General features: G+C 29.7%; 2 protein-coding genes and 1 long non-coding RNA gene across 7 annotated transcripts; 2 read left to right on the forward strand and 1 right to left on the reverse strand.

Annotated features, from left to right (window-relative positions):
* Window positions 1–731: 731 nt before the first annotated feature.
* Window positions 732–12,405, forward strand: LOC136077917 (uncharacterized). Its single transcript, XR_010637370.1, has 2 exons — window positions 732–936; window positions 12,263–12,405. It is a non-coding gene; the product is annotated as an uncharacterized LOC136077917 (long non-coding RNA).
* Window positions 8,861–11,910, forward strand: LOC136077916 (uncharacterized). Its single transcript, XM_065792218.1, has 2 exons — window positions 8,861–9,954; window positions 10,056–11,910. Exon 2 carries the CDS (start codon window positions 10,151–10,153, stop codon window positions 11,441–11,443), a length of 1,293 nt encoding a protein of 430 aa, XP_065648290.1. The 5' UTR covers window positions 8,861–9,954; window positions 10,056–10,150; the 3' UTR covers window positions 11,444–11,910.
* Window positions 12,406–18,571: 6,166 nt separating the features above from the next.
* Window positions 18,572–25,378, reverse strand: LOC136077918 (uncharacterized). Of its 5 annotated transcripts, XM_065792220.1 has the most exons (10): window positions 25,193–25,378; window positions 22,249–22,492; window positions 21,804–21,965; window positions 21,532–21,616; window positions 21,216–21,404; window positions 20,834–21,040; window positions 20,461–20,638; window positions 20,105–20,187; window positions 19,353–19,614; window positions 18,572–19,259 (listed from the first exon to the last, which is right to left on the reverse strand). In XM_065792220.1, the coding sequence occupies exons 1-10, from the start codon at window positions 25,284–25,286 to the stop codon at window positions 19,246–19,248; spliced, it is 1,518 nt and encodes a 505-aa protein (XP_065648292.1). In that variant the 5' UTR covers window positions 25,287–25,378; the 3' UTR covers window positions 18,572–19,245. The 5 variants fall into 5 exon arrangements, 4 of the variants coding, with proteins under 4 accessions (XP_065648292.1, XP_065648293.1, XP_065648291.1 ...); XM_065792221.1 differs by lacking the exon at window positions 19,353–19,614 and having other exon boundaries at window positions 18,918–19,259; window positions 25,193–25,377; XM_065792219.1 differs by having other exon boundaries at window positions 19,172–19,614.
* Between the last annotated feature and the right edge of the window lie 1,001 nt (window positions 25,379–26,379).

Genomic DNA, 26,379 nt, shown 5'->3' on the forward strand with positions numbered 1-26,379 from the left:
TTAATAAATTCCTTAGAACTGGACTTTTTTTCATTATTTTAATTAGTAAATAAGTAAAGACTACAAACTTGTGACTATTTTAAAATGTAATAACGGAGCGGACAAAAAATGTGGGGACAGCAAGTTTTTGACAAGAGCTACACCAGGATAAGGTGTAAATTAATACATGTATTAAAATACCATATATTAGCATGTCTAAAGCACCAAATTATGTCCCCGATTAGCCTTAATACAAAAGAAAAAAATTATTGAGTATAACAATATAGTCCTAGATGCAGGACATCTACGGAGTGGACATTTTTGATTAACAATTGTGGACAAAAAATTTTAAATTTTAGTTGGAAATATCCGATAAAATGCTAGTTTATATTAACGATAAGTATTACTTCCCACGGTGCTGTTTTTTATGTTACTTGTACAAGAATTGCGTTTTTATAGCTGTAGGACAAAATTCAGTAATGGAGTTGGCGGAATGAGAAAATGACTCATAAATATGATCTTGCGAAAAATTTTATTCAAAATAAACAACGGGATTTTTTTTATATACGGTATCTGAACTCTTCACTTAAAAAATCAACATTACGATAGGTTAAAACTTGTCTTTTGTGAACTGTCATTTAATTAAAATTAAGACGCTTTAAGGTAGGCGTTTACCAAAAACTTAAAAAAAATCTAGATTAATGCTAAACAATCAAATCCATTCAAAGGAATTTAAATCGTGTATCGGGCAACTTAAGAATTTAATGGTGAATAATTTGCATAAGAATTTTTAGGCTATTTTTGTTGCCACAGAAATCAAAACAATAAAAAGAATGCTATCTCAATAAATAATCAAAAGTTTATAAATCTTTTTGAAGAAGAATGAAAACCACTTGAAAAGCGTTAATTTGAACGAAAGATTTTCCGATGACAGCTGTTGCTAAGGTAACAGAAAAGGTAATATTTTTTATGTTATTTTAAATGCTATGCTAAACTCAGTCTTTAAAATATTCTGATAAAATTTTAACATGTTCTGATAAAAGTAACTCAAGATATCATGTTTCCTTGCAATGCTGATATTACAGTTGCTAAGGGCATTGCTAACTTAAGATGTCCAAAATAAATTATACTTATTTTTAATAAAATGTATAATACTTTATACATTTTTGTATAAAGTATGTATATACATATATATATATGTGTGTGTATGTGTATAAATATATATACACATACACACATATATATATGTATCCGAAGACGCGATGAAGTCCGGAAATTGGGTCCGACATCAGTATTGAGTCGTTTTCGCCTTGTGAGAAGGGGCAGAGTCCTGTTGGAACGTCCAATTCACATCGCCGAAGTGCTATTGGGCCCACGGAAGTACCATATATATATATATATATATATATATATATATATATATATATATATATATATATATATATATATATATATATATATATATATATATATATATATATATATTCAATAGCATAATGTAAATCATGTACTTATAATAATTATAATATAAGTTTAAATAATATAATGTAAATCATGTACTTACATAAATCTTTTTTGTTTGCACAGCAGACTAACTAACAACATCTTTGTTTGTCTTAAAAATAAAGTGTTACAAGTAAACATCTCGTGTGTGTTTCTTTAGTTCTGTATGTGTCGAGACTTTTTAAAGCACAAAACGGTTTCCAAAAAGTAGGAATATAAACAACTTTATTAATATACTGAAGGTTGAGCAAGTATGTAACTCAAGACAGCAAATGCTGCCTAGTTTTCCTTTTTTAAAATAATTAAATTTATTTAAAAAAGTAACATTGTTGATGTCAACTTGTCTAACCCTAACCCTTCCCCATGTCAACAGTTGTCGAATAAAAGTCAGACCCCTCTCCTCCTTATTTTTTTTTTTTTTGACGAATCAATGGACAGCCCCAAATGACGTAAAGGAGGTAAATATAAATGTACACATTTTTTTACACAAAACAGAATATAACTATGTAAACAAATTTTACCGAACTTCATTACCTTTAAAATTGGTAAGTACCTGGTTTCACCCACTAAAGTAAAATTAGTTACTAATAAAAATATTTGGTTTCATCATTTGAAAAATTGATTGAAAAATAAAATGTTCAATTAAGATAATGTAACCAGGTACTTTTAATAGGAACTGAGTTTTACTTTAGTATAAAACTTTCTTTTTAGTTGTAGAACACGCTTATACAAAATTGTGTTATTTTTTTTTATTATTGTCTATGCATTGTATACTTAGGCTTATAAAAGGTTCTGATGATACATACACTTTTAAAAGGTTCTGACAATAGATATTCTTGTAAAAGCTTTCTAACGATACTTACGCTTGTAAAACGTTCTGACGATAAATACGACTGTAATAGGTTCTTCTGATGCATAAATTTGTAAAAGGTTGTAACGGTGCATACGCTTGTAAAAGGTTCTAACAATAAATTCAGTAATATCTTATTTTAGTATAGTAACCCCAGGTTACTTTAACATGTAGGCAACTTTGACATGTGATAGGCTAAATGTTTTTATCCGTTGACAAATAAAACATTTAAAACATTATTATTTAAATTATTTTAACCGATGCAGCAGCCAGATGCTGAATTAACAAATATAATTATTTTTATCATCATTCATGCATAATAGTAGGTAATAAATAAAGAACACAATATGTTGGGCCTGAACAAAACTAAGTCCTAGTTTTTTTGCTGAAAAAGTTTAGTTTAAAGATAAGTAAAACCATACTAAAATACCATTTTACATGTGTTTTTAAAATGTTGTTTCTAAATACTAAGCTTTAAAGATTATTTTGTAGTCTTGTTTTTTTAAACGCATATTTTAGTTTTTGGATAATATTGACAGGAATGCCAAAGCCACCCCATTTGAGGTAACTTTGGCATTCTTTTGCAAAAATTTGTGGAATGTTACACTTAATGAATCTTTCACAATTAAATGAAATGGAATTAAACAAAGCAAACCCAAAAGACTTAATTATATCAATGCATCAACCAAATTTCAACAGATCTAAAAACTGACACTTGTAGAAAATTAAAATCTACACTTAATGATGTTGCATAATACTGGTAAGAACAAAATATCAGAACCTGAAGATGTAAAAAATTATTACGTTGTTTCAGAAATTAAACCAAGCATCAAAAGATCTGTCACAAAGAAATCCAGCCAAAAATAACAGACTATACTAGTATCAATGTTACACCATTTACAGTCACGATCAAAAGTTTGGAACATTTTAAAATTTGTAGAAAATTTGAAATATTTGTTTCAAAATATCTTTTTACATTGAAAATTATGAGTATTATTATTATATACATGCAAAATGTTATGTTTTAAACCTCTAAATTAATTTAGTCAATGCTTGCTGTTATTTTAGCAAAAAATAATGAAATAATTATGGAAAAAACTAATAAATTAACAACAGAAAAAGATTGTGCTCAGATTGTTATTCAACATGAACAAGGATTGACCTTGATTTCTATTGCTGTACGTTTTAACGTAACGCATAGCTGCATTAAAAAAACATTAAAGCGATATCAAGAAACTGGTGATTTCAAAAGCAAAGCTAGAATTGGACGACCAAAGGTGACTACTCAAAGGGCAGATAATTATTTTTCATTGTTACACAAAAGCACATCTGTTTGCCAGTGCTTCTGAAATTTCATCTGAGATATTCCCAACTGGTGTTGTACCAAGTGTTGTGACAATTAGAAGACGTTTGTGCAAACAATTTAACTTAAATAGCCATTTAAAAATTAAATAGCCAAATAAACTTGCCTTTTTCAAAAAAATATTTGTAACCGAAATGTTATCTGTATAAAATACAAGCACTGGTCAGCGAAAGATTGGTAGGATGTAATATTTAGTGATGAATCACTAGTTGAACAATTTGGTTGTTGTTCTACAAGCGTTAGACGCCCGCCTTGCCAACGATACAACCCCCAGTATTTGCTTTCTACAGTAAAACATTGCACTAAAATCATGAAATGGGCTGCCATTACAGCAAATCAAAGTGGTGGTTTATGGTTTATCCCTCCTAATACCACATTAAACAGCAATATTTATCTTGAAATACTTAAAGAAAAACTTAAAACATTCATAAACATCACAAATACCCACAAATTTCAGCATGACGGAGCACCCTGTCACAGGACCATGCTTATGGTTGGTTGCGTGAGAATGGGGTTGAGATTATTGGCCCCTGGTCTGGTAACTCACTCAACTTCAATCCCATTGAAAACTGCTGGAATCATCTTAAAAACGAAGTTCAGAAACAAGAGATTTTTTCAGAAAGAAAAAGACCTTCATCTGATGATTAACAAGAAAAAATTAGGCAGGTATGAACTCAACTTATGACTCCTGAATATTTAAGAAAGCTCATTCCTTTTATGCCAACCCGCTTAGCTAATTGTTTAAATGCTAATGGACATCATACCAAGTATTAACCTCAGGTTTTCAATTCATAAAACATTTATTTTATCAAAATATATTTTGATAAAATAAATGAATAATTTAATGAAAATTGTGTTTTTTATGCAATGTTCCAAACTTTTGATCGCAACTGTAGATGGTAACATTGACAGTTGCACATCAACAACAAAATAAATTATCTCTCAATAATATTACTTAACTAATTAAATTTTTTTATCAGTTTATGGATGTAATATAATATTGGTAAACAGGTAAAAACATTTCACATCAAAATAATTTGTTACATCAATAACAAAACATATTTAGTTTTATAATATATAATTATAAGTTTTTTATTATTTTGTATTGTTTTAAATTTTATTAAATAACAATTTTGTTAATACGTATCTTTCTAATGTATTGTATTAATAATATGCTAATTTAATAGTTTTATTTTAGTTATGAAAAATTATGAAAAATAAGTAAACGTATTAATCGAAAAAAAGGTTTAAAAAGCAAATATTGTGCAGCAACTTTCAATGCATTCAAATCAAAAGCATTTTAATCTATACCTCCTTATTTCTTTCAAAAATGATTTAAAGATTTTTTGATGTTAAGTCAAAAAAAAAATCAATCAAAAGTACTCAGCCAATCAAGAAAGACCTTCAAAAGTATTAGGATAAAACGAATAGCTTTCTTTATTTTAAAAAACTTTTCACTTCCAGTATGTTAATGTTAAAAAACTTCTGGTACATACTTTTTTGTTTAACGGTTATAAGCATAACGCTTATAAGCATAACGCTTATAAGCATAACGCTTATAAGCATAACGCTTATAAGCATAACGCTTATAAGCATAACGCTTATAAGCATAACGCTTATAAGCATAACGCTTATAAGCATAACGCTTATAAGCATAACGCTTATAAGCATAACGCTTATAAGCATAACGCTTATAAGCATAACGCTTATAAGCATAACGCTTATAAGCATAACGCTTATAAGCATAACGCTTATAAGCATAACGCTTATAAGCATAACGCTTATAAGCATAACGCTTATAAGCATAACGCTTATAAGCATAACGCTTATAAGCATAACGCTTATAAGCATAACGCTTATAAGCATAACGCTTATAAGCATAACGCTTATAAGCATAACGCTTATAAGCATAACGCATAAGCGTTATAATTATAAGCGTTATGATTATTAGCTTATAAGCGTTATGATTATTACGCTTATAAGCATAACGCTTATAAGCATAACGCTTATAAGCATAACGCATAAGCGTTATAATTATAAGCGTTATGATTATAAAATCATAACGCTTATAAGCATAACGCTTATAAGCATAACGCTTATAAGCATAACGCTTATAAGCATAACGCTTATAAGCATAACGCTTATAAGCATAACGCTTATAAGCATAACGCTTATAAGCATAACGCTTATAAGCATAACGCTTATAAGCATAACGCTTATAAGCATAACGCTTATAAGCATAACGCTTATAAGCATAACGCTTATAAGCATAACGCTTATAAGCATAACGCTTATAAGCATAACGCTTATAAGCATAACGCTTATAAGCATAACGCTTATAAGCATAACGCTTATAAGCATAACGCTTATAAGCATAACGCTTATAAGCATAACGCATAAGCGTTATAATTATAAGCGTTATGATTATTAGCTTATAAGCGTTATGATTATTACGCTTATAAGCATAACGCATAAGCGTTATAATTATAAGCGTTATGATTATAAAATCATAACGCTTATAAGCATAACGCTTATAAGCATAACGCTCATAAGCATAACGCTCATAAGCATAACGCTCATAAGCATAACGCTCATAAGCATAACGCTCATAAGCATAACGCTCATAAGCATAACGCTCATAAGCATAACGCTCATAAGCATAACGCTCATAAGCATAACGCTCATAAGCATAACGCTCATAAGCATAACGCTCATAAGCATAACGCTCATAAGCATAACGCTCATAAGCATAACGCTTATAAGCATATGGAGACTCAGATTTGGAAAAAAAATAAGCATATGTAAGCATATTCCTAAGCCTCAATAAACCATTTAAAAGATTTAAATTTTATTGAATTAAAAATTTTAAATATATATAACTCTAAATTTAAACCAACAAAAACAACAAAAATTGAAGTTTATGTTTTGCAATGCAACGACTTTATGAAGTAATGAATTCATTGTGTTGCAAAACCTAAACCTCAATACTTGAACAGAAAAACATAAAGTTTAAGAGTCGCTCTGAAGTGTTTTATTTCTCTCTCGCTTTTAATGTGTAGTTTATCTAATACCATATTTAAAAAGTTTGTTTTGTTTCTAAGTCTTATTTTCAGGTACTGTTTAAAATAGTAATAATAATGTCAAAGAGAATAAAAAGAAAGCAGCCTACATTGGTAGCGTTTGGTTTTACAAAAAATGTTATGCACAGAAGAGAAATGAGTGCAATCCGGTTGCCGTTAAAAGCTGTTGAAACTAGTGTTGAATGCGAACATTGCAAAAAATTGTTTAAAAGCCAACAAGGACTAGCTTTTCATGTTAAAAATATTCACGGAATTAGCAAACATGATTGTAAACATTCACAATCACAAGTTCTTCAAAGTAACGAAGAACTTATAACTTTAGCAGTGAAAGATGTGCTCAATCACATAGTCAACAAAGTTGTTAGTGCAATCTTAAGAGTCTAGCAAATTAGCTGGTAAAAAATGCCACAAATATACTGCTGCCTTTAAAGCAGAAGCAATTAACGCCTATGGTTGTGCGGCAAATCAAGAAACTATTGCAGAGTCGTTTGATGTAATACAAAGTCAGATTTCGCAATGGCTTAAAAAAAAGAAACTATTATTAAAGATGCCGAATCATCCTATCGCAAATTGTTTCTGAAGGAAAGACGTTCCACAAAATATCTTGAACTATACGTAAAGCTATTTACAAAGAATTTTTACAAGCCAGATCGAAAGGTCATATTTTTAACTTTTCCTGGCTTTGGAGTAAAGCTAGAAATATACAATTAAACATTGATCCAAACGTGGAAATAAAACATCATATTATATTTCGATTTTTACAAAAAAAAAAGAGTTAAAAATGAGATCGAAAAAAGAAACAAAAATAAAACATAAGAAAGAAATGGAACAATTATTACAGAAATGGCATGCGACATACAGGGAAAAGTGTTCAGATCAGAACAGGTTCAACCTGGACAAAGGCTCAATGTTGACCAGAGCCCACTTCCCTTTGTTGTTCATTGTAAGAAAACTTACGAGTATCTACACAAGTGTCAAGGTGCAACACATAATATATGGATCTCACAACCCGGATCAGGATTGGAAAAAAAGGAAATGTTCCCTTTAAATTATGTTTCGGCCAGAAGAAGAGCAACTAAAGCTAGCCATCATTTTTAGGGGTCAAAAGAAACGCATTTAAAAAGACGAAAAGTTAGCATGGCACAAAGATATTCACGTTTACTTCCAACAAAATGCTTGGTTAGACCAAAACGTTTGTAAGCACTTGTGTGATAAAACACATCTTCTATTTGTCGAAAAACAAAAGCTTGATAAACTTATTCTTTTGCTGGACAATTTGAAGGGACAGATGCAGGAGGATTTTAAAGATGCTGTGGCTGCTACTAAAGGACACCTCTGGTACAGTCTACCAATTGCCATTGACCTTTGGCAACCAGTTGACGCAGGATATGCTGCCACTCTGAAAAGACTTATTACCATTGAACATCAAAAATGGCTTGATAGAGATAATTGTTCTGATAGATGGTTCAGTAATGAAATGCCCTACACTGCAAAAGAGAGAAGAATTTTGATTAAACATTGGGCAGGGGAAGCATGGAAAGCTTTAAACACTTCAAAGTATGACAAGCAAAGGAAGAAATGTTGGACGATGATTGGGTGTTTAATGACTTCTAATGGCTCAGAAGATTGGCTTGTTAAACCAGAGGGCCTTGATAGTTACTTGATAAGTGTCCTCACTATCCATCATTGATCCTGGCAGTGATCAATCCATAGGAAATCAGGGTGATATTCAACAATATTGGAGGTAAATGATGCTATAAATGAAGATGCCAACGAAATTCTTCCAGATGACATCTTTATACGTTAAAATATTTACACGCTATATATTTCACGTAGTAAATAAAAAAATGTTTTGCAATAATAAAAGAATAACAAGATTTAAATAAAAAAAATTACAAAAAAATAAAAAGTTCACAAAAAATTTCTGAAAGATAATTTGACAGATAATATAACAGCAATATAAGCTTGCAGATTTACTTTATATGTATTGACATTATTGCGCAATAAAAAGTTATAAAATAGATTATTTTAAATAATATTTATATAATATTATTCAATTAAACAATAAATAAGTATAAATATACACTGTTGTAAAAAATGACCAAAAACTACTTTGAGCTGACCCGAGAAAACCGTTTTGACAGGGTGAAACTACAATGTTTCCTGACTCCAAAAATGTAAAATTTGAAATCTAACTATTTCGTCCAAGAAAATAATTTTGATTTTTAGTTTTTAGTACTTTGCACAATAGGGCAAAATGACAGCTTTTCAAATTTTGCATTTTTACAGCATTCAAAAACTCTCCAAAATTAGCATTTATTACTCTAAAACATAACAGTCTATATAGCAAGTATAATTTGTATTTATTTTAACTCAGAAGATAAAATTTTACCTACAATTTCATGGTTGAAATATATTATAAACATTTTGTTGCATCAAAATTGTAAATAAGCTAAAAATTCCGGGAATAGGCAGTGAACATGTTTGTTTTAAGTTTTGCATCAAAATTGTAAACAAGCTAAAAATTCCGGGAATTGGCAGTGAACATGTTTATTTAAAGTGTTTCACTTATCAGTTGTGTGAGAAAAATTTCAAAATGCCAAATTTTTCAAAAAATCATGAAGATTGTCGGAAATCTGTCTGTGTCTTGTGTCTGAAGAAGTGCTCTCGAGAGTTGACACAGTTCCTTGTTGAAAAGATCCTCAAGCATTACCATACAAGTCTTGATTTGACTGATACCAGAGTGCCAAGAGGCATTTGTGACTCATGTCGAACAATTCTTCGGAGAAAAGATGAAGGAAAAGATGTTAACCTGCCACCTTTGTTTCCTTTCTCATCTATAAAAGTTAGACCACCAACAAGAGATCAAGGTTGCAACTGTCTTATTTGTCAAGTTGGACATTTGAAGTTGAATGAGAAGAGCCCAGTGGACTATTCTAAACCTGTGGAAGATTGTACCCCTCAAAGATGTGGTGATTGTTTGAGTCTAGTTGGAAGAGGTCTGCCACATCAGTGCACTCCATTCACTTTTAGAGAGAATCTCAAGCAGCTAGCTACAGCTGATCCACTCGCTGCAGAGCAAATAGCTACTCAAGTCATCTCTACTAAACCTTCCACACCTGGTGGTACTGTCAAAATATCGCATCCTAAAGGCGGCCCACCACTTAGAGTTAAAACAGGTGATACTTTTATATACATATAAAGATGGCAGGTTCAGAGGGAATACCTTTAATTTTAAAACTTAAAATTACAAAAAGTGTTAATATAATTTCATTTTTAGGAAGCTCAAGTGCAAGAGCTCTTTTTCCTGAACCCAGCATCAAAACTGAAGATCTTGTACAAGTTTAGCTAAACACAGGACTGTCCAACCTTGGCATGAAGAAATTGGCATCAACCATCAACAGAGTCAGTGACACCAAGATTGTGGAGACTAGTTTTCTTGCTAAGTTTGAAGCCATTGGCAAACAGTTGTCTGAGTTTTTTACTCAAACCAGCATCCAAGTTTTATCAGAGAGTAACTCCACTGACTTTGTGGTTGTGCATTGCAAGGATCTTGCCGAGCTTTTGAATGAAGTCCTGCTTTCTCGAAGAGTTTTCCAGAATCATATTGTCAAGTTGGGAATTGATGGAGGTGGAGGATTTCTGAAAGTTTCTCTTGGCATCATGGAGTTGGATTCTCACTGTGATTCAAGGTCACCACCACGGAAAAAACTTTTAACTCAGAGGACTGCCAAAGACAGTAGTGTAAAGCGTCAAATGCTTGTGGCTTTATCAGAAGGACTACCAGAAAACTTTGAAAATGTGAGGCAGATCTTGTTTTTAATCAAGTTAGACAAAGTCAACTTTGTTGTGTCATGCGACATGAAACTTGCCAACATCCTTTGTGGCCTTCAGAGCCATGCAAGTACTCACCCTTGCTCTTGGTGCAACACAGAATCAAAGCATCTTTCTCAATCAGGATCTTTGAGGACACTAGGCTCACTTGTTGCCTGTTATCAAGAGTTTGCTAAGTCTGGTGGTGATATCAAAAAGGCAAGATCTTTTGGCAATGTAGTGCATGAGCCTTTGCTATCTGGTTCTGAAAACAAACTCATCTTGGAGCTCATACCACCAATGGAACTCCATCTTCTCCTTGGTGTGGTCGATCACATGTACAAAGCCATGACAGAAGTTTGGCCCAATGTTGTCAAGTGGCCCTCAGCTCTCCACATTCAACAAGAACCATACCATGGTGGGCAGTTTGCAGGGAATGCCTGTCACAAGCTTCTCAGCAATCTTGACCTCCTTCAAAGAATTGCAGAGACTGAGTCTGCTTTTCAAGTCTTTGGAATCATTGATGCCCTTCGAAAGTTTAAGTCTGTGGTGACAGCATGTTTTGGTATGGTTCTGGAGGATGACTTTTCTGAAAAAATTGATCGCTTCAGAGACTCATATTTGGCAATCATGAACATCAGTGTGACTCCAAAAGTTCATGCTGTTTTCTTCCATGTGAAGCAATTCATTGAGATCAAAAGGGCTCCCTTGGGGATCTTTAGTGAGCAGGCAACAGAATCAATGCATCATAATTTCAGCTCACATTGGCAGAGATACAAAAGAGACCGCAATCATCCTGAGTATGCAAAGAGACTTCTTTCATGTGTTGTGGACTACAACAGCAAGCATTTGTGAAGAATCAAATATTGAGAAGAATTTATTTTATGTACCATTTGCTCTTTATGTGTTTAGAATCAAGAGGTTGTTTTTGTGTTTTGGCTTAGAATAACTAAAAGAATTATTTAAGAAAGTGTTTATTATTTCCATCTTGTTAATGAAAAACTATATCAGTTGTGTCAGAATAAACTATTATTCAAGTGAATTTTAGACAGTTATGTTTTGGAGTAATAAATGCTTATTTTGAAGAGTTTTTGAATGCTGTAAAAATGCAAAATTTGAAAAGCTGTCATTTCGCCTTATTGTGCAAAGTACTAAAAACTAAAAATCAAAATTATTTTCTTGGACGAAATAGTTAGATTTCAAATTTTACATTTTTGGAGTCAGGAAACATTGTAGTTTCACCCTGTCAAAGCGGTTTTCTCGGGTCAGCTCAAAGTAGTTTTTGGTCATTTTTTACAACAGTGTATATAATCTGTTTAAATTGCTAAATTAACTAAGTTAACCGATATAAAAAAAACAAGTTTTAAAAATCCAAGAATTAAGAAAAAAGAGTTCAAACTCGGTTTTTTAAGCAAATTGATAACACTTCACTAAAATTATAACGTTAAAATTATACGTTAACACGTCGCTAAAATTATACGATTGTTAACAAAATAACTTCGAGCAAGTTATTACAAGAACGTGTTTGAATGCTTTAAAAAGCAAAAGTTTGTTAGATTTTTTAGACTATATATGTCCAAATTTTTTTTTTTTTTTTGTGTTTGCTTAGAAAAATAATATTATAAAATTGCAAATTATTTTTATGAAATAACGTAAATTTTGTATTTATTATAGTTATTTGCTTTCATCACACCTTTTCCAAAAACCGTCTTACGTAAACAAGGACGCAAGAAGGCGATGCAGTTGTCAATATTTAAAACAAGTTAATTTATATTTTTTAACTGTATTTTAATCACCGAATTACGTTTTTACTTTAATTTGGTTGTTTTTTTTTAAATAAATTACTGAGGACCATGTGGAATTTCTTCATCAAGATCCGCCTTGCATGCCAACGCTCCTTGGTATAGTTTATTTAATAACTAAAACAGCGTAACAATAATTATGTTTTATAAAAAAACAAAATTTTTAGTAAGAATTTTTTTAAGGAGAATATTTATTACGGACGGTGTAAAAAATACTTTCCGGGGAACACTTTTTTAGAATAAACTTTCCCGAGGATAATATATAATATATTTTCTAAAGTCGACTGAAAGCGACTAATACATTTTTAATACATTTTTCAAAAGTCAACTAAAAGTTGGTTTAGTCAAAATATGGGAATAATTTATTTTTTTGAAATAAATTGCAATAAAAATATTCAAGTAGTTTATATTTGCTCTTTATTTTTTAACGTCATATCATTTAAATAAAAATGGAACAAAACAATATGAGAGAAGGTCGCTCTGACAACGGGACAATTTATTCCCAGACTGCAATGATTTAGAGACTTAAATATTTGCTAAATATCAAAAAGTCTATACAATCATATTTACAATGTGATTGTATAGAAGACATTTAGATTTTGGAGATTTACAACTTAATTTTGCTCCTAGGCCCCCAAGCCAGCTTGGAACAGCCCTGTGTGAAATGAAAATCACAAGTACCGATTTAACAAAAGAAAAAATTAAAGAAATGCATAACCGAACGTTTAATTAGGTATAAATAATGTTAATGAATATAATGCGATGAATTAGATAAAACTTCAAGAGAGTTAACAAACAGGGGCGGATTTTGTCACTCGCCAAGGAGAGGGCTAAAAATATCTGAAAAAAAAAAGGTCCGCATATTTTCATTTATAAGTCACTTTCTTTTTTAATTTTTTGTACTTTAGCGTAATAATCAAGTTCATATACGTATAATTACGCATATGAACTTGATTATTACGCTTAAGTACCATTCATTCATCAGTATAATAGTCTAATTCAGCATAATAGTCAATTTACAAAAGAATATTTCTGAAAAAATATCCCAAGGGGGGGGGGGTGGCTACTACTCTCATGCCTAAAACTAGGTAATAGTTGTAATAGTATATGTTATTTTTATAAAATGAACAAACAAAAATTTAAAGATTGAAAGTTAAATTGAAAGAAACCCGACTAAATTGACTTTTAGTCGATTTAATAATATATATATATTTTTTTTTTCAATAAAAATTTACAAATGCTCATCGTAAATTAATAGAATTTGGTTAGGTGTCACTCATATAGTTACAAACTAGTCAATGGAGTGACACCTAAAAAACATAAAAAGAATAAATAAGAGAGAAAAAAAAGAAAAGATTGTTAAACAAATAATAATGATATATGTAATATATCATTATTATTTGTTGGAATAGTCTCATGGATTAGTCTCCCCTCACAGTTAAAATCTCTCCCTACATTTTCCAAATTCAAAAACAGTGTATTTAATTTTTTATTAAACAAGTATTCTTCCTAATTTCTATGCTACTCTACTGCTAACTATCTACTATCCATCTTAACTTTATTCACTTCAATGCTGGTCTATAACTACTAATAATTGATCTTTTCTAAAATTCTTTTCTACTACTTTCTTCATTTCAATGCTGATTTATTACTACTAATACTTGCTCTTTCTTAATTTTTTCTCAAAATTAATATCACTATTCTATTTCCAACTCTCACTATTATAAATATTGCTATTTTTTAATATTGTTATTATTATTATTGTTGCTATTGTTGTTATTATTACTATTAATATTATTGTTATCATTACTATTATTATTATTATTATTATTATTATTATTATTATTGTTATTATTATTATTATTATTAATAGAATTGTTATCTTTATCATTTGTATTATTATTATTTTGATTATTATTACCAACAACTAGAGTTTTTATTATTATTGCCTATTATTATTACCGATACTTATATTACTACATTATTTACAATGTTGTTACTGTATATTATTATAATCTACTTCTCTTTTTTTGCTATATTTTAATTAGGTATATAAAAGTCTTTATTCTAGATAGATGTATAAAAGAAATTTGAATTATGTCCTAAATTATCAAACTTCTTACTTAATTATTATTCCGAAAGTTTATCGTTTAAGTATTGTACTGTTTTAGGTTGTTTTTTTTTTTTTTGTGTGTGTGTGTGTTTTTTGTTTTTTAGTTTGGTGTTTTAGTTTCTTATTATGGTGTTTACTTAAAATTAGTACTTGTACTATATGTAAATATTCCATGAAATGTAAAATCTATTTCAGAATACATTTAATTTAATTTAATAATTATAGTAAAAATTCAAAATAATAACAACAATAATAAAATATCAATAATATTAAGAATAATTATAATACAATATAAGTTGTATGCACATATCATAGTTAATAATTAAATACAATAATAACATAAAATGTAGCAATAATAACACAATAATAAATAAATATAAATACAGATAAATAATAAATTAAGCAAAAACAGAGCGCGGTTTCAGTGTATGACTTTTCCGTTAGGGATAAATGAACAAAATGGCGACTTTGTTTAGATTGTTTTTAAAGCGTTTTTTGTTGTTTTGATTTTTGCAAAAGACTTTGCTAGTCTAATATTAGATTATTCTTATTAAAATAAATAGTATTAAAAAAGAATTAGCACCATGTAGTGTTTTTGTTCTTCATCTTTATGCTACAATAACGTTAATACAAAAAAAGAAGATGGAACTAAAATAAAGCATTATTTGCCACCAAAAAATGAAAATCTTCAAATACAATATCAAAAGATCTAAAAAATTAAAGGCATGAATTGGAAGAACGGACACATCTGTTGTGAACACTGGAGTTCAGGAATAAGGAAACACTTAAACTTATTACCTGATGTTGTTGTCCCACCATCTCAGTATATTATTCATAAAAATAAATATGTTTTATTCGATTTAAACGACATAAATAACCAACGCCTTTTGATAAACAAAAATTGAATTCGTATAAAAAAAATTAGATATTGTTAAATCATCATCATACTCCTACTATTATTGTGCATTCATGTCGGAAATCTCCTACTAAAAGAATAATTTCAAAATATGTTCCTAAACTTAAGCGCCGTCCTTCAAAATTGCAGCTAAATTCTATGTTATCTAGTTCATTAAAAAACAATAAATCATTAAAAGAACAACTTGAAGAAGCTAATGTAAAAATCAAGAGACTAGAAAATGAAATAAAACCTTACAAATAAAGGTAAAATTTCTCCAAAAATCTAAAAATAAATTACTAAAAAAAGTCGAAAGTAACAAAAAAATATTTTCATTATCAACAAAATTATCATATCATAATATTATAACAAATAATAAACCTTCATCATCTAAATACCTTTGTGGTTTATCCATTGAAAAGTTTAATGTTTTATTTGATGTTACTACTCCATATTAACATGCAATTGAATATCAAGATTGTAAAGGCACTGGTAATCAAGCTTTAGATAAAAGAACTGAATTATTTTCAGTTTTAACTATTTGTCGTCATGCGTTACACATGGGAGTTATGGCACATATGTTATTAGTTTCCGAAAGCACAGTTAATAGACTTTTTGTTGCATGGATAGTATTTTTAGAAGCAGTTTGATGAAGTTGATCTTCATCCTGATGATGGATATTTATTAAAAAGAATGCCAGAAATATTTGTCAAGACTGGACATGGTCTAACTGATATGATTATAGACTGCACCGAATTTAAATTTCAACAAGCAACTAATTTTGATTTAAACACTCGTATGTTTTCTCATTACAAAAACACACAAACAGGAAAAGCATGGTTCTAACTTTCCATCATGATTGGTGTTTCATGGAAGTGGTCTTTTGTTCAGTGATATTTATCCAGGTTCAATATCAGATAATGCAATAACAAAAAAAACTAGTGTGTTAAGTTGGCTTACCCCTGAACATGAATTAATGGCTGATCAAGGTTTCACAGTCCAAGATTATTGTTCAATGAAAGGTGTTTATTTAAAGCAACCAGCACAAAAAAATTTGGATAAGTTTTCACATGGGGATGTTTCAACAAATTTTAATATTGCTTCAACCAGAATTCATGTTGAACGACTTATAGGGCATGTTAGAGATTGGTCAATTCTTAATACAGTTTGGCCTATGCAAAGACTAGACTTACTTTCATCAACATGGAAGACTTTGTTAATTTAACAATGGATCCTATTGGACCAAATCCTGAAAAATAGTATTTAAACGTATAAATTTAAAAATGTTTCTTTGAAAGTAGTTTGGTAGGTCTTTATTATTGTTATTTATTGCAAGGTACTAAAATTTACCATAAAAAGTTTACATATCAATTTATTAATATGGGTACGCAATGGTTTGATACTTTCGAAGCTTTGAATTCGACTAAGATTTTCCTTTTCTAGAGTTGCAAATAACTTGTATTCTATATGTGGCCAATCTGATATTGGTGTGTTTGAAAAGATACTGTTCATTAAATATTTCACTACATCCCACAAAATGTTGTTTTTCTGGATAAGGAAGTACTTAGCAGTTTTTGATTCAGGATGATAGGACATAAGAAAGCAGTAGTTTGATTGTGTACATACCATTTGAAGCTATGTTTGAATAAAATAGACAGGTGATTTAAATAAGTTTGACAATGTTTCTTTTGAATTTTCTGCTCTGATTTTTATTTCAAGTAATAAGTTTGGAGCAACCAAAGCATCAGGACTTGAACTGTATGTTTCATCTTCTGTTAAAGTAAAGAAACCACATGGTGTAGCATTAGATAAAGACTGGTTTCAAAAAAATAACAATGCTTCTTTTTCAAACTGGTGACCATGACGAAAATTTCTAAAGCAGTAATTAAATAAATCACTTTCATTTAGTCCTTCTTTTACAATTTTCCAATAGGATTCAAACTTTTTTTTACCAAATACACCTAACAATGCAGGAAGTCGACTTCCAGTTATTTTTTTTTTTCTTATGTTTAGCCATGCGTCTGAGTTTTGCTCTGCATTTTTATAATTTGCATATTCACTAGGATCATTAGGGTATATGCTCTGAATGTTAACATTTATTTCTGTTGCATTTTCTAGTATGTGTTGCTGAATACAATTGCAAATATGTTGCAAACATAGAAAATTGTTTTCTGTGCTTGTTAAAATATTTTTATTATTTATAGTTATTTTAGGAATATCATTTTCTTTAGTAGTTTTGTATTAGTATAATTTCCAAAAGTATATACACTGAGGCATATTCGTTTAGACGCATTAATTTTTTTCTCTTTGTCATAATTTTTTTCTATGAATTGTCAACTGATATACATGCAAGTTATTATCAAAATAATTGTTGTGTTGTGGGCTAATAAAAATCACACAAAAATTTTTTTTATGTGTCTTTATTAACATGAGAGTATTTTTGATATACAAAAGTACATTTTTTAATTGGAATATATCTATAGACGCAGTCATATTTTTGACATTAAAAGATGGAAATTAGTAATGCGTATGTCCTCCATTACACTGGATCACCTCAAAAATTCTGCCTTTCATTGACTCCACTAGTCGTTGAAGTGTAGTTTGATCCAACTCCGACCATGCTTCAAGGATTTTACACTTTAACTCAGTAACAGTTTTAAATTGGTGTCCGGCTGCTTTAGCGTCATAAACTTTTCTTGATGGCATTCCCCACACGTTCTCGATTGGATTTAAGTCCGGGCTACAAGCTGGCCATTCGAGAACCGGAATGTTGTGGTCTTTAAACCATTTCATAGAATGCCTACACTGTAAAAAAAAAGGGTTTTTTAAATAGCTCTAAAAGGTTTTTTACTTTGTCCCGAGGGTGGAACCCTTTAAAGGTTTTCTAGAAAACCCTTTTTTTAAAAACCTTTAATCCGAAACTGGAAAACCCTTTTTTAACTTGTACTTTCGTTTTTAATTTGAATTATAAATTATTCAATAATTTTTTATATTACGCAATAACGATTTCAAGCACGTATAAAGTTGGTTCAGTAATATTATACTTAGGATAGATTGAATATACACTTTAGTTGAAACATTTAATTTATACATAATATTGCTTATATGCAAATATTTAGATTCTTTAATTCCACTGTAATTTTGCACGCAATATGAAAACTCAATAAAGAAAATTCTGTAATAATGTTTAAAATCTTATAACATCAAAGTAATATACAGTAAAGTTTACATTAAATAAAAAAAAAACATTACAATAATCAGAGATAGGTCAATAAATGTTGGACAAAAACAAACAAGTTGTACAAAACGAAACAAATTGGAAAATAACGTTAAAACTATTATGTAAAACTATTACGAGTTATTATACAAATTTTCTGCTTCAAATTTAACTATTACAACTATTATATTCCAACGTTAAAAGTATTACATGAAATTTATTTACCGTTAAGACTTATTTTCAAAAATTAAATCAAGAAATCGCCTAGTAGCACAAAATATAATAAAATTTAGAAATATGAGTTTATTCGAATTTAGTGACAAAAAAACATAAATAAATTATAAAGATTAACAACAAAAACATACAAAAAACAAAAGCCATAAATATTAGTGCAAAAGGCGGTTGTCCCATTTGCTGACAACATTTAGCACTTTTCCTTTACCACCTAGAAGCACTTTTTCTAAAAATTGACATGTATTGATCAATCCTTTTGGGAATTCAATGCTGAATATCCAAAATGCTGCAAACTATGCTTGAAAAGCCTCGGAAAAAGTACAAATAGTTTTAGGAAACAAAACTTCCTTGTCGACTGATACATTCCACTCGTCGTCTTGTGGCAATATGACTGGACTAATTGGTATTTCCTATATAAATAAAGAAATAAATACAATAATTCATTAAATCAAAAAACACACCTGAAACAACTTAAAATCCCTCTAATACAAAGCTCTTAAAACCATTCAGGTGCAAAAGGCGGTTGCTCCATTTGCTGACAACATTTGGCACTTTTCCTTTACCACCAAGAAGCACTTTTTCTAAAAATTGACAAGTATTGATCAATCCTTTTGGAAATTCAATGCTGAATATCCAAAATGCTGCAAACCATGCTTGAAAAGCCTCCGAAAAATGGCAAATAGTTTTAGGAAACAAAACTTCCTTGTCGACTGATATATTCCATTCGTCATCTTGTGGCAATATGACTGGACTAAGTGGTATTTCCTGTATAAATAAAGAAATAAATATAATAATTCATTTAATCAAAAAACAAACCTGAAACAACTTAAAATCCCTCTGATACAAAGCTCTTAAAACCATTCAATTTTAAAATTTCTTAACTAATAACATTTCTATATAATACAAATTATTGAAGACTCCTCACCTAAAAGACGACATCACTTTTTAAATTGTGTCATTAGTATGAGAATATTTACATAGACTTGAAATATTTAATAACTTATTTCCTCAAACCAGTAAATTTTTGCATTTCCTTAGATCTCCTTCTTAATATTTCTTATTATTTATCAGATCTTCTTGTTATTAAATATATATTAGCTTATATAGTTAAATATATAATAAATAAATTAGTTTTTATAGTTTAATATATGATAAATACATATTAATTTGGAATGGACTATAAACAATGGACTATAGAAAAATATAATCAAGTGCCAATTACTAAATAATGTACAATGTACAATAAACATCCTACCTGTTTTGGTAAAGGAAAAAACAATTCTTCCTTTTCCCCAAATAATGAGGGCAACAATAATGTAACTAACATCACCTTCCAATCTAAAAGTATTTATATCTTTAATTATAAATACATACAAAGTAATACATTTGTTAAAACTAGTATATATAAAACAGCAGTATTAGCATACATGTGTAATGTATTAATAAATCATCAAATGCTTTTAAGTTAATCAATATTTGCTAGAGTTACTAAACTTGTGTAACTTATTGCCTACTATGACTAGTTTTAATTGTTATTGGAATATTACAATTTTTTATTTTACGATAAAAAGAGAATTGTAAGAAAGAAAAATTAAAATAAATAAAAATTACCCTGTCGTTTACCATTGTCCAAAGTCTCTTCTAAATGTTTGTTTATCATTGTTGAATATTCACAATATTTTTTGCATCTTTTGGCTGCTTCTTTGATCACCGCATTATAAAGGGATAGAAGTTTCATTTCTAATTTGGTTACATCTACACCATATAGCAAAATCACATCCGCTGTAAACTTTAATTTATAAAAATCATTTGTAAAATTCATCTACATTATGATTACAGAAATAAGCCTATATTTAAAATTTTAATGTTCATAAGGTAATAATTTTAATATAGTCTTTCAAAACTGTCAAAAGAAAGTCAATGGAAATATTGTAAAAAAAAAGTACATTTCATAAAAGAAAAATAATTCTTTATATAATCTTACAAAAATATTTAGTCGTAAACACGGAAATTCTTCCAGAACTTCTGCAGTTGCGTGAGCATGGCAGAAAAGTTGTCTGTACCCGCAAGTTCGTTTCATTTTATCTTGGATCAAATCAAAGTTTGGTGTCTGTTTTTTTATTTCTTTTTTTAAAGCATCTTGATGTTTTTTTATGCTTATGTGATCCTCACCTTGTATCACATTAGCCAACTAATAAAAAGAAGTTATAGTTACAACTGTACATATAGAAGGATATTACCTTACACCAATCAGCTGGAACTTGTGAACAGTAACGAAAATATACATTTTTGACATTTAAACAACATAACATTACAACAATTTTACAAAGTTATAGCAAGTAATATCTATATACATTATTACATACTTTAACTCGAGCTGTTTTTGAAAGGGTGCTGTTGTCAGGTTGATCAATTTCAACTTGATCTACTTTTCGTTTTCTTCCTGAAACGCCAGGCCGCCCAAACTTTTCTCTTATTACAGCAATTGAATTTTCGCTACAAAGGGGTTGTCTGTATTTTTTAAATTTCCTTCGAAGAGCTACTCTAATAGTATTCTAAACTCAAAACACCCATTTAAAATGTGAAATAGACATAAATTAAATTTTAAAATAAAATTTTCATATTAAATAAATGATGACAAATAAAAGTATGTAAAAAAGTATGGAATGCTAATTGCATTACACTACTTCCATCGTAATCAGCCAAAAAAGGATATTTTAATATAACTGCTGAGCTAACAGCAGAATATATTCTTCTGGTTGGGTACCTGTATAAACAGTTTTTGATAAAACATTACAAAATATTTAATATTAATATTATAACATAAATGTAGCAAACTAAAGAACAAATTATTTTTTAAAATATGAAAAATAATTATTCATGAAAAATTGATGAAATGGAAATGGCAAACTCAGAGTCGGCAAAGTATAAAACAAGAAAAATTTTCAACTTACAAAATGTCACGCCTTTTTAAGTCATCAAATAGTGCATCAATTAAGAGGGCTTTGCTTTTTGAGCCTAAACCAAAACTAGCCTTGTCTTGACATTGTAGCTTAGCTATAATATTACCCGGAAAAAGTGGCAACTGATATACAAAAGGAAATTCTTGCATCTGGCTAAATAAATAAAATCACAGTAATTCAAGCAAACCAGAGTAATTTCTTTAAATTACTCTGATTTAAAGTATCTCATTCAACTGTAATTTAATATGGGTAAAAATATAATTTATAACAATGATATTCATCATTAAATGCATAATAGTTCTTAAACACAAGTATTATACAAACATTAAAGTATTAAAATTAAATAAAAGTATGCAAATACTCTCATAAATTAAAATCAATGATAGAGTGTTATTAAAAAAAAAAATGTATATCAAGTAAAAATACTATAACAAACCTATGTACACATTCTGCTTCTTCAATTTCTGAAAAACTGCCACTGTTTGTTGTTTCGCCCTTTTCATTATTTACACTGACAACTGCAGTATAGGTAGATTCAGAATTATCTAATGCTGTTGAAACAGATTGTTTTGTTGTTTTCAAAAGACGAATAAATCTTATCCTATCTTTTATCAAAGGTAAAAGCTCTGTTAGCATCTGCTCTGTGAGGTCACATAAATAGTCACCGGTTAATTCATGCCCTATTGCAAATAAACAATAAGAACAATAGTTTTACGAAACATACATAATTTTCAAATAAACAAACTACATAAACTAAACAAACTAAATAAGTATTCAAATAATCATGTCCTTAAATTGAAGAGCAAGACGGATGCACAACGCTATATCTCATGCTCACATACTGACAGTTGTTGAATTTAAAATAGTCATGTCGATTAAAATCAATAAAACATCCTGTTCTGCAAACTGTCCACTCATTTTCATCCAAAACTTGATAAGAATGCAAATGATGTGAAAAATAATTTGGTGTCAACAGGTGTCCACATAACAACCAACAGTCACGTAAACAGACAATGTATATGATTTTAAAAAAAATTGGGACAGTTTCTTCTGTAACAGTATGCAACACATACACTGCTTTAATAGAATAGCAAATACTATCAATTGATATTGATTTCGCTATAACAATGGATTCATTCCCTTCTATATCTAAATCAAGTAACAATCTTATAGCTTCTTGTACTTTAACATCCAAGTTATGAAAAAATCTTGGTGCATTTCCAGACACAGCATAATTAGATAAAAGCATATCATCTGTCACCATTTCCCAGCACTGCAACATTTGATGACGCTTTGATAATGTTTTGGTAATATTCTTGAAACATCGTCCATTTGAGGCAGCTTTTTTAAAATACTGATGTTTAGATTCAAAACGTAAACACCAAAAATTTCGTAAAGGCCCAAAAAGACGTATCAGACGAGGGTAATGAACAAGCATGTGCATTTTTGGAATAATATATTCAGAACCAAATACTTCAGAAAATGTTTTCAAAAACATAGCAACTAATTCTTCTAACATGTATATACTGTCACTGTCTACAATTGGGGCAATAACAATGTCACATATTTCGCGAAGTATAAGATAAACCTCCCAGCCAATATTTCCCTGTGGTACATCATTACCGACTAACTGCGAAAACAATAGGAAAAGTTCTAGCTTCTGTACAGCTGTTCCATTTATGTGCGCTTTATCTGATGCTATGTTTTTAGGTAATTGGCAAGGGCGATTAGACGAATTAATTAAATGAATTTTGTTTATAGAATCATTTATATTATTTATTGATAATGTATTACAAGAGCGTAACAAATACTTGATAACACATTTTAAAGTTACTGGCATAATGCCTTCAAATAAGTCATGCATTATATCTGGAGGGAAAGCTGTAAGTACATCAAAGTTATCCAACTCTAAAAAGTCACACTTTTTGTTAACACCATACACATTCTTGTTTGCTGCATTATCAGTTATAGCAGTTAAGTGATATTCATGAATTTTCGGAGTTCTGAGACAAAGAGTGCTTTCACTAAAGTTATTTCCAATTTCTGACTTGTCCACCATACAGAAACGACAAATTCTTCCAGTATGGAAATACTGCTGAAATCCTCCTATAGCATGAGCTGAAAGCATATCAGCCGATATACCTGTAAGTTTGCCTTTTAAACATTGACGTAATCCATTGACGGAAGCCTCAATTCCTTTTCTCTGCAGTACATTTAAATCATGAATTAATGGACGAAGAACTTCAGTGTAGTCATATTTGGCCATTTTTATAAATTTATGTTCAATCAATAAAGCCAAATGAATAAATTTTTGCTTTGAACGAAACTCAGATGGAATATTGCCTAACATAAAATAAAATGCAGTCACTTTATGCTTCCCTCGCTTAGCTCCTATTGGATTGCAAAGCTCAACTTCATCTACATATAACTGAATCTGCAATGCACTTGGATTTTCAGAAAAAAAATTGTCACTATGAAAAAGTTCACTGTCACAAAAGGATATCATAAAATCATTATTAGAAAGAGACTGATTGTAACTGTCACCCAAACAGTTGTAAACATCTTCATGGGAAACTAATTTTGATAAAACTTCGAGAATTGGAATGTATTGAAAAACACCAATTGTATTATTTATTCTAAAATCTATTTGTCTAGGCATTGCAATCATATTTTTACTTTTCAATAATCCTATTAGTCTATTTTCATTTGAAGACATCTCGCCCATGAATTGCAGCAATCTTTCTGTGTCTGTTATATGTGCCCAATCATTGTCCAGTGGTAAAATATTATTTTTGAATAAATATTGACATATAACATCCTTAAAACTACTTAGTGTAATCAAAAGTAGGTTTTGTATATCTTTTGCAATTTCTGCATGAACAGAGGCTGGAAGAATGTGTACTTCTCTGAGTCGCAAAAGAAGAAATGCAAAATGTTTTTCCAAAGTATTAAGCATATCAGTAACATTTTTACATTTAAAGTCTTGGTCTAATTTTTCATTATTTTGATCATTTGATTCTTCGGTTGTTTCAGATGAATCAATGTTATCATTTTCACAATTTCTACTCCCCTGATCACTTTCATTATCATTAGACCAGCTTCTTAATAAATAACTGTGCTTTCGTTGAACATGTTTTTTTAGACTATCAGCACTTTTGAAAGTTTGCTTGCACGCACTTGAAACACATCTAACGTAAAAAAGAGGCTGATTTTCATGAAACAAGATAAGATGTCGCAAATACTTTCCAAATGAAAAATAATTGTTGCCACATTCACAAAGAAATTGGGGCATGTTTAGCTATTGTATATTATAAGGAATCTGCAATGTAAACAGTACAATTTAAATGTTACTATAAAATGCATAATAATAAAAAAATTACTTTCAAATTCGGCTGCAGTTTGTTCATTAAACCCATTATCTATTAGCCATTTGGCTACTTCTGTAGGTGACCAGTTTTCAATATTTGCAGACATAATTCTTTAACTTTATCATTATCTCTGTTTTAAATGTTAATTATTAGTTTTACTTTAAAATTTTAAAAAGAATTACATTGACCTATAGGTAAAATAAATCGGTTAACTTAAAAAGTATACGCTTTTGCGTATTCTACTTTAAAAATTTTAACAAAATACAATTTTAAATATAATGAAATATAATAAAAATAAATACTATTTATTTTATTTAAGATATCATTATTGCTAAGCAGCTGTGATCCTATTTTAAACCCTGTCTATTTTTAATTATGCCTCGATGTCAATAAACGGCACTCGGTATTTATTGGTTTCTTATATATTTCACCACGAAAAAACCCTTTGCCTTTTTGGGTTTTCTAATAGAACCCTTTTAAAAACCTTTTTTTACACACCAAAAGGTTTTCTAGTGGTAGAAAACCTTACAAGAGTGTAAAAAACCTTTTACGAAACCTTTTTTTTTTACAGTGTAGATGTGTGAATTGCAGCATTATCTTGCTGAAATATGGCATTATCGTCCATGTTTTCATATAAGTTATGAGAACATCATCCAACATTTCTGTATACTTTATCGAGTTCATTTTAGGTAAACCACAACACAGAGTCAATTTTCCTGAATAATAAAATCCACCCCAAACCATTAAACTTCCTCCTCCATAATTTCGTTTCGAGTCCGGACCATTTAAATTGAACTTTTTTTCATCTGAAAATATTACGTTTTGCCACTCATGAGTCCAATGCATATGATTTTTAGCAAACTGTAATCTAGCAATTTTATGGTGTTTTTTTAACATTGGTTTTTTGTTTAGTTTCTTCCACTTTACGTTTGGTGTTGTACGTAGAATATATGCAACATGTTTATTGGTGACAGGCAATAATAATTTATCCTTTATTTGTGTTGCATTCAATTTATTTTTGGTTGCTTCGAAGCGAATTCGATTAATTTGCCGATTTGTTAATACTTCGTTGCCGTTTGTTGCTTTTTTTACACCGTAATTGTCACCTTTTGCAATGTAGCTTCGTACAACATGGTCAGATCTTCCAATTTTTCTTGCTATTTCTCGTATAGAAAGTGCTGGTGAAATTTCTGAGCCAC

Source organism: Hydra vulgaris, chromosome 03 (genome assembly GCF_038396675.1).
Source record: "Hydra vulgaris chromosome 03, alternate assembly HydraT2T_AEP".
In the NCBI taxonomy this organism is placed as follows: Eukaryota; Metazoa; Cnidaria; class Hydrozoa; order Anthoathecata; family Hydridae; genus Hydra; species Hydra vulgaris.